Genomic DNA, 10,000 nt, shown 5'->3' with positions numbered 1-10,000 from the left:
TCAGGTATCATATTTAGATGCTCTGCTGAGGAGATGACAAATTATTTCTAATATGGGTGGATACTATTCTGAATGGAAACTTTAGACAATGCTGGCCGTGGCACCTAGAAATAATTGATCAACTACACATTTTCTTCCAGTTTGTATAACCCTTTCCTGGTTTTGCTATTCTGACTACTTCATAAAACAAACAAAAAAAAAACAAAACACAGAGCGCCCTAAGGCAGTTCCTATCCTGTGCCACAAAGTCCCCAAGGCTAGTATTTTACTAATAACTTTGCCATCAAACTCACCCAAAATATCCTTGTACAAACTTCAACTTTCAATGCAACTTTCTCTAGTTCTCCCTTAACTCAAAGATAAATACTCCATTTATTCCTGACAAGGAAAATCTCACATTTATAAATTACTTCCCATCACCTTTAAAAAAGTTAGCAGCAAACCCCGCTTTATTCACAGTCCCATCAGAAACAAACTTCATCCACAAGGTGTTGGAGGTCGACCTTATGTCTTCAGGTTTATCATAGCCACAGAAACGCCCTATCAAAGGGCTGTTTTCACTGGCTCCATCTCGGACTTCTAGGTAGTCATAAGCACAGTTGTCGTGTCTTTCTATCTGCAACAATAAAAATACGAACACATTATCTCATTTATAGTAGAGCAATTTCCACAGGAAGACGCAAGTTTTCCCAGGGCTATGCACAGACTAGTGACATCAAATATAAAGGGTGATTTATATGCCATGAACACACACGACGAGCATTTCTCATGAGGTACACTGTGAAAGCCACACTGCACGAAAATGAGGAGCATCGTTCTGGTAGCGAGGTTAAGAAAAAACAAGCCATTGGAATAGTATATCCACAGGAGTCAGGATCAACAGACGTTAACTATCTTTTAAAAGAAAATTAGACCCTTGTGTGGTCCACAAGTGTGCTGGTGGGGCTTTCACACTCACAGGCATGCTTCTTTCAAACCTTGTGAAGATATCTGCACATTAGCCATCTGACATGAAAAAAATAAGAAAGAAAATGAAACTGCAATCAATAATTCTTCAGTAAGTAGAGCCCCAAAATATCCAGAATTAAAACTATGGGTAAACATATGGACCAGGCCAGTCACACTGTAGTTGTGCTGTGGAGGGGTGGGGGTGCTGCGGAGAGTGTGTGGGTGCTGGACACTGTCCGTCCACCTCCTCTCTGGACTTTCCACCCTGCAAACTAGAGCCTTTATTTTAACCAGCTCTGCAACTTAAGCCCTCACTACATTGTTCCCTTACTGAAATTTTGTAGAAGTATATGTGTACTTACTCTTATCATCTAAAAGCTATTTTTCCTGCAGTTTTATTTACAAATAAAATCTTATTTCTCATGAAAAAAGATCTCAGCCACACAGACCACAAGCAATGTATAGTTGCTCTGAAACATAGTTAAAAAAAAATGCTGGTTGCCTGTGATATAATTGTTATTTTATTCACAGAAAAGATGGACTTGAAATTTTCTCTTGATAAATACAGCACAATTTTAGGTTATAAATCTATTTTTGAAAGGGAAATCTGACAACATGGGATTACAATTCCTTCCAGCCTGTGAAGTTCTTTACCTGTACTTTGCACGGCTGCCTCTAGAAAGATGATATGGCAGACTCGCCTCTCAGCCTGGGACAACTCAATCTCTTTCCTTAATAGCTGAATGAAAATACATCAGAATCTCTGTAAGATGACCATCCAAGGGACTGTAACAAACTGGTCAATATACAGAGCTGGTCAACATAAGGACCGAGGCTGCGGTACTGATATATACATGTGGTGCTTGTCTGGCTATGAAAATTAGGTCAATCTAAGGGGGTGGTCAGATGCAGAGAGTCTACTGAATTAGGTCACATTATTAACCTAGGAAGCTTTATGAAGAACTACACATTCCTGGACCTGTGTTTTGGCTCCAAACTTCTTCAGAAAAAAAGAGGGAGAAAGAAAAACAAAAAACCAAAGCTGGGACGGCGCCTATGGCTCAAAGGAGTAGGGCACTGGCCCCATATGCTGGAGGTGGCAGGTAGCCACCAGCCCTGGCCAGAAACTGCAAAAAAAAAAAAAAACCAAAGTTGATAAATTCTTATGAAAATTGTAAGATAATTTATAAATACTTGGTTTTTGCATGTTCACAGAGGCCCTAAAGGATTAATAGAGTCAGCTGCTTATTAGATATTTAAATCAAGAAAGCACAGAAACTACAACATAGAAAATTCCACATCTTGTCAAGTATCATTCAACACACAATTCCTTAATTTAAGGAACGTTCCCATTACTAATGTTAAAAGATACAAGGAATGTTGTGGGATGTCAGAGAGCATCCACAGAACTACGAAACCTGAATCCAGAAAACGGCTGGCAAAGTTGGTTGAAAAATCGCTTATCTCAATTGTTAATATGTTAACAAGGACAATCTTCAAATTTGGCAGCATAAAGACAGACAGAAAAAAACTAGATCGTGCAGCACAGATTTGTTAAAAATGAAACGGTCCACTTGCTTCCTCCTCTTCCTCCAGCACAAAATGGACTGATTCCTGCCTCCAGTGATGCTCAGAGCCTCCTCTGTGCTGGGCACTCTCCCCACTGCCTTCAGCCAAATAGCACAGAACTAGGCTCCTGGAGCTCGAATCCTACTGATAGTTACACAGAAAAAATGAATGGTAAAAAAAGATAAATAATTAAATCATAAAATATTAGAAAGTAACAAATTCCATAGAAAAAATATAAAGTGAAAAAGAAAAAAAGAGAGAGAAGTAGGGGTGGAAGAGTGAAGGTTAAAATTTTATTTTGTTTATTTTATTTTTATCTATCTATTTGTTTATTTATGTATTTATTTGAGACAGAGTCTCACTCTGTTGCCTGGGGTAGAGTGTCATGGTATCATCATAGCTCAGAGAAACCTCAAACCCCTGGGCTCAAGCAATCCTCTTGCCTCAGCCTCCCAAGTAGCTGGGACTGAAGGCACCAAGACTGTGGCTTTTAAGTCACTAGTAATTCAATTAGTCACCACTGATGACAAGGCTGATCTGATCAACTACGTCTGTCCTTTTGTCTCAGTTTTTAGTGTAATTCCTTTGAAATCAGGATTCTCTATATGTGTCGGAACATTTCCAGAAGGCCAAAGGCTCCTCAATCAACAGGACACAAAACAGTTTCAAAACTTGTAGGGCTTGATAAGAAAATAAGCAAAGGTCCCAGCTAGGCAGCCTGTCCCCCTGGTCAGCAGCCCAGTGGGAATTGCTCCAGATTCATGAATCATATTAGAAAAAGGGGGAAAGAATGACGTGAAAATACACGGTGAAGAAAGAAACTCCTTCTAGGAGAAAGTCCACAAATAAAAACAAAATTACATTGTTTCATATTAGAAACCAGGCTAGAACAAAAATTATTAAGTTTAATTAAAAAGAACTTTTAAATTATTATGTTAAGAAGATTGTTGCTTTTAAAAATTATAATACTAATAAAAAAAACAAGATAGGCACTATTGCAAATAAAACAAAAATTTTAGATTTCTTTAGTGATTAAAAATAAATGGTTGCAAAGCAGGATGCAGAGTCTTCAAAGAACCAAAAGTAGCTTTACCGTTGGCCCTGTAGTCTCAATACAGGGCATCCTACCAGAAAGACCCTCGAATGTTTATAGCAGACAGTTCATAACTGCAAAGACCTGGAAACAACCCATGTGGCCATCAACAAATGAATGGATTAAAAAACTGTGATATGTGTATACCATAGAGTACTATTCAGCCATGAAGTAAGGAGATTTTGTATTGTTTGTAACAACCGGGATGTAATTGGAAAACATTTTCCTAAGTAAAGTATCACAAGAATAGAAAACAAAAATACATGTACCCAGTACTAAATTGGAACTAAGAGATTAATACCTACATGCTCACATGACAGAAAAACTCAATGAAATTCAAGCCTGGGGTGGGGAGAGGGAGGAAGGTATAGGGCAAATTCCCACCCAAAGGGCCCATTGCATGGGTACATGGCACACCACCTTGGTGTAAAACATGCCCTCTGACGGGAATTTAATCTTACAAGTGCAAACTATGAAATCTAATTATTTGCACTTCCACATTAATCTGAAATTTTTTTTTTAAATGGGATAGTTTACATTGCCTGGTCCATTAAACTCACTCTGTTCTTTTAACAGATATATAATAGATCACTTTAAATTTAAATTCACAATATATTCACTATTTATTAGAAATTGAGGTTGAAATATAAGATATACAAAATATAACTATAGTAGAATCTCTGTAAGTTGACCATTCAAAGGACTGTAACAAACTGGTCACACATGGAGCTGGTGCACATAAGGAACTAGGCCCACTGTACTTACTGGTAAGGACATGTGGTGCATGTCTGGTCTGTGAAAATCAGGTCAACTGCAGGAGGTGGCTAACTACAGAGGTCCTACTGTATTTCATGGGTAAAAATAATAATGTTAGGATGAATTGCACTAGTATGTCCTTACTACTTTAATATGATACACATGCTATTGGAGTAACAAAACAGCAACAGACACTGTATCTGACATAGTAAATGACCTAGTAAATGCTATAGTTGTCATTTGCTTAGAAAATAACATGAGCCTCATCTACATGAATTTGTGATATTCAGAAATACATTAACCCTTCCCAACAGTAATCCTGGATGGTCTTTTGTTACCTATTTTTCCATTTAACCTTAAGTGCAATGCCTGCACAATGGATCTTCTCTATTCATGTTAATTATAACTATTAACTATAGTTATTTATAACTATTTCTTCAATTACATTTACACAGGAGCAATAACAGTGAGCACAAGTGGAAGTTTGAGTTATTTTATTGGTGTTGTTTTCTCCACCTCCATCAAAGCACTTCATCCAACAATATAAGGAATGGATAGAAATAAAGATGGTTGAAGCTAAAAAGTGAACTGAGTCCACTGATGTTATGCCAGTAGCCCATGAGAAAAAAGAACCCCAGAGTCAAGTCAATGATGTCTAAAAGAGGAAGGGGGGAACGGAGGAAGGGAGGAAAGGAAGAAGGAAGGAAGGAAGAATGAAGAAAGGAAGGAAAGAAGGAAGGAAGGAAAGGGGGGAAAGAAAGAGCAGTTTCTTCTTGAGTTAAAGCATGGACATAGTTCAAAGAGCTGGGAGCTAAATTCAATGTCATGCAGAATTACACGTATAATAAATATGTTTTGATAATGATGAGGCTGATTAATTATAGAGTTTAAGGTAATCTGAGCATAAACCAGATAGGAAAGTTGAAGTTTACCGTAACATAAACAGAACTGATATGTGCACAGAGCAAGAGCACAGTGAAAACGAGAGTAAGCTCTGAACATTTTTCAGAAAACTGATCCTGGAAGTAAGCACAGGACTAGCCAGAGGGGTTAATATTATGTTCCATTACTAATTAAGGGCTCATATCTTTGATGGCAGAATAGAAAGAAACCATTAGAAAAGTGAGTGGTTTCTATTTAAAAGAACTAAAACAAATTTAACCAAACGTGATCAACCTCTCATTCTAAACTGCACACCCCCCCCCACCCCCCCGGCATAGAGCTTTGTCCTGAGTACACGAGGAGGGGGAGGAGGGGCGTTGACGCTGAAGAAAAGCCAGCCCTGGGGAATGGCAGACTGTGGACCCCTTCCATGCTTTGCCTTCATTTCATAGCCCAGTTTCCAAATAAATGCAGCACTGCACAAACATCTATTGCAGTGCCAAATTATTTATAAACAGCTCTGAAAACCCTAACGTTTCTAGATAACAGGTTCAATAAAAGGTACTCCATGCTCCCTGAAAAATTAAAAGTAGAATTACCGTATGACCCAGCAACACCACCTCTGGTTAAATACCCCAAAGAAACAAAAGCACAGACTTGAAGAGATATTTACACATGTGAGTTCACAGGAGCATTATGTACAAAGCCAAAAGGTTGAAGTAACCCAGGTGTTCATTGGCAGATCAAAGGATAAACAAAACGTGGTACTGGGCTACAATAAAACACTATTCAGGCTTAAAAAGGAAGGAAATTTTGATATATACTATAAGATGGATGAAACTTGAAGATGTTATGCTACGTGAAAAAAGCCAGTCACAAAAAAGATAAATACTGCGTGAATTGACTTGCATAAGACAGCTGGTGTAGTCGGAGTCACAGAGAGAAAGAAAGAGGGCTGCCGGGCCCAGGGAGAGGTGGGCGGTGCGGGGGAACGGGCAGAGCTTCAGGTCTGGAGGGTGAGGACGAGGTCTGGAGACTATCTGCACAACAGTGTGAATCTTCCTGATGGTCCTGAACAGCACACTTAAAAATGGGTAAGATGGGAAATTTTATGTACACTTGAATAAAAGCCATGACTTGCAATGTAGTTTTAAAATATTGTAATTTATGCAACAGATATAATTATTGCAATCAAAATGATGCAAGTTTTATAGTCAGTATTATTTATAATGTTACACTTGTAGCAAGGTTAAAGCTTTTTTTTTCCTTTTGAGAAAACTATTAAAAGAAAATAATGCCTAATGAAAAAAAATGGACTAAAGTCTATTGATACGAACAAAATCTATTTATTTTTAATAAAATGAGAAAAGTTTAATAATTATCTTTAATTTATCATATTTAATTATTTCATAAGTACTTTTTTTTTTTGAGACAGAGTCTCACTCTGTCGCCCCTGGTAGAGTGCCGTGGTGTCATAACTCACAGCAACTTCAAACTCCTGGCTCAAGTGATCCTCCTGCCTCAGACTCCTGAGTAGCTGGGATTATAGGTTCCCACCACAGTGCCCACCTAGTTTTTCTATTTTTAGTAGAGACAGGGGTTTCAATCTTGTTTACACTGAATTCGAACTCCTGAGCTCAAGTATCCACCTGCTTCAGCCTCCCAGGGTGCTAGGATTACAGGCATGAGCCACTGTGCTGGGCCTGTTTCATAATATTCTTATTAGCAATATTTAATATTAACAGTAATACATAATTACAGCCAAAAATATGGAGATAAAAATGCTCAAACATGTTAAAATGAACCGCATAAGTCTTGCTCAGGTTCATTTTCATGTGGCTCAGTTATTTAAATGTTGCTACTTCATCTTTTTTCTGATATACAGTAAATTTTGCATTTAGTCATAAATTTAATAATTGTATGTAAGATGGAAGACTATGTCCAAATAACATGCATATACCAGCAAGTACATATTTCCTGGCCATAGTATGATAAATAAACAGATGGCCCTGCACGACTTACACACACGGGTAAACGGCACAGTGCACACCCGAGGGGGTCAGAAGAGGGAGGCTGTGAGATGGTAAAATACCAGCGCCTCTCTTTACGGCAGACCTGTGACCTCAGTGCATAGACCTGGACTTGGTTTCAATCACAGCACTACCAATTATGTTACCTTGGCAAGTTCATGAAACTGACAAGTGCTAACCTTTCAGGTACGATTACAACCACGCTGTAATTCATGAAGAGATTTCTGTTTTATACTCATCATCAGCATAAATTCTTAGCTGAGCACCAAAAAAACAGTGCACAGCATGCAGAAAATCATTAACTAATTAAAACCTTCTTATCTCAACTAACTACTTCATTCATAAAGACTAGTCGACGTAATGCAAATGAAAAAAAAATATTTAAGGGATTGAAAAACAATCCACCAAGTACCAAGACACATTCCTATGTACACGGTTCAGAACACAGCAGGCTGTGGTCGTGATGCCTGATATTAAACACACGAAACATCTCTGGGTTGCATAAGCAAAGCGTCACCAAATCAGCATGTGTAGTGATGTGGACAAGTCCCTCAAACCTAATCCTACTTGAATTAATGTACGTGGGGATTTGAATTTAAACAAAAGTTAAGCCCCAGGTTTATTTCACCTTTTCTGCTTTACTGACACTTCTTTGAAGTGGTTACTATAAACATTTCCTATCCTCCAAACTTTTCTCTTCTGTATTTCCGCACAGTGAAAGTTCTCAAATAAAGTAATAGTTCTAGAAGCTTCTTTACAAACAATACTGCTGCGGAACACAGAACACAAGACAAGCTTTCCAAATTAATCGCAGAGGGGTCTGTGTTTATACACAAACCCACAGGCTACAGCGGTCTTAAGAAACAATGTATCCAGCAGCTACTGGAGAAGGGAAAGCTTCCTGTCTTAGGACATTCCAGATACTACAAGAAAACGGCACAGTCTGGGCAGCTTACCAACAACAGAAATTCATTTCTACAGTTCTGGAGACTGTGAAGGCTAGGACCAGACACTTAGAGACCCAGTGTCCCGACAGCTGTCTCCACCCAGGTCCCCTCTCGCTGAGCCCTCACAAGGCAAAGGCTTCCCAAGCCTCTTCAGTAAAGACCCGGATCCCTTCATGAGGGCTCCACCCTCAAGACCTACCTGCTTCTCAAAGGCTTTCAGCTTCTGTTGCCATCACCTTAGAGGTTAAGACTTCAATCTGTACATTTTGGAGGGATACATTCTGATCATGACACTTCTGAAACAGCATAATACAAGGCACCAGCATACCACTGCCCTCCGAAAGGTGTCCCTTCCTGCTGTAAGATGCCTGAACCCCTTCCTCGGGGTTCCTCTCTGCACCTGACCTTAAATCCTAGCAGCACAGGGAAGGGTGAAGCCGAAACATAAACTGACATAAAGGTGAGACTGAGAGACAGCTCCTCACTTCTTCACAGTGGACAGCAAGAGAATGATGGGCATGCTTATCTTAATGGCCTTGTCTGAAGACGAATAGGGTAACCAGAGAATAAAAAGCAAAAATAGTTTTCAAAAAAAGGCAAAGGCTAGAATCAGCTAATAAAATCGAGCTTTGTCAGACAAAACCAGAAGACATTGAGAATTAATACGTTCTCAGCATAAAATATGCAATTGGCATATTTAAAACATTTATTATGTAAATAACATTAAATTGATACAAACAGATAAGCGACCAGATTAAACAAACCTACTAATGACTAGTAGAACAAATAAGAAAATACATGCAGCTGACTCTGGATATTCCTGGTAGGTATTGTCTATAAAGTCATTAAGAAGAGCAATGAATGAGCAAATACTGGGTCACTGCTCCCGGGATCAGGGGCCTGCAAGATTACAGTCACAACATTGCTGTGAACCAATCAATCTGTAACCTTGTTGTGTGTGGCACTGGTGGTCAGATTCCAGAGAGAGGGGCAGATCCACGGCAGGAACTGCAGCAGTTGTAAGTGCAATGAGCTCAAATAAAACAGAGTGAATGGTTTAAAGATAATTGTAGGTAAGGAAATATTTAAAATAGTGTTGTCAGGCAAAAATTTTTTAAGAAGGCAACAATTAAACAAAAATCCAAATCTACTGTGTCTGGGGAGCTAGATGGCACACACCAGAGGGCAGGGCCAGGAGCAGAGTACAGAGTCACGGGATGAGGGCAGCGGCTCTGTGCTGGCTGGCCTCACCTGGATTCCCTGGGGTACCTGTGGGCACAGGACAGGGTCATGGTCACTGCACTCAGCGGCAAGCACCCCTTGGCATGGGACAGGACTCTACTGCTTTCTGAGTGCCTGGACAGGGAAACAACTTTCTAGTCAATGATGGAACAATCTACAATTACAGCACCTGAACTTGAACTCATGCCAGGACCTATCAGCCACCTGCTTCTTCCTACTTCACTTTAATCCTGTTTTCTAGACTGATTCTGACATAAACACACTCTGAAGTTCCTAAAATATTTCCCCATTTCTTGGCTTCTAATCCTAACCCAGCTCCTCTTATCCCACAAAACTGATTTATTACCCACGTTGGTAGTTTGGGCCCGGATTTTGATCCAAAATTCAGACGGGCTGCCTTCTGGCTTCTTTCCACCCTTGGTTTAGTCACCCAATCATGCGCAATCTCCCTGATAAGCATCTTTGGGAAAGTCAAAAGCTCCTAAGAATACCTGAATCCCTGTTTTTGATAGAAACAATTATCTGTGTGGCTG

At 39.4% G+C, this 10,000-nt stretch overlaps 1 protein-coding gene and 1 non-coding gene across 3 annotated transcripts in view; one reads left to right on the top strand and one right to left on the bottom strand.

The window, feature by feature from the left end:
- TLL1 (tolloid like 1) overlaps positions 1 to 10,000 on the bottom strand; it is a 238,694-nt gene that overhangs the window by 49,791 nt on the left and 178,903 nt on the right. For both annotated transcript variants that reach the window (XM_012811834.1, XM_003800491.1), the window contains exon 13: positions 421 to 616. In XM_012811834.1, coding sequence (XP_012667288.1) covers positions 421 to 616 — 196 coding nt within the window. The remainder of the gene's footprint in view (positions 1 to 420; positions 617 to 10,000) is intronic.
- Positions 913 to 1,011, top strand: LOC111728664. Its single transcript, XR_002775891.1, has one exon. It is a non-coding gene; the product is annotated as a small nucleolar RNA U13 (small nucleolar RNA).

The sequence above is a fragment of the Otolemur garnettii genome, unplaced genomic scaffold (genome assembly GCF_000181295.1).
Source record: "Otolemur garnettii isolate 467f Iridium unplaced genomic scaffold, OtoGar3 scaffold00177, whole genome shotgun sequence".
NCBI lineage: Eukaryota > Metazoa > Chordata > Mammalia > Primates > Galagidae > Otolemur > Otolemur garnettii.
This window is presented reverse-complemented; position numbering and strand designations above follow the sequence as displayed.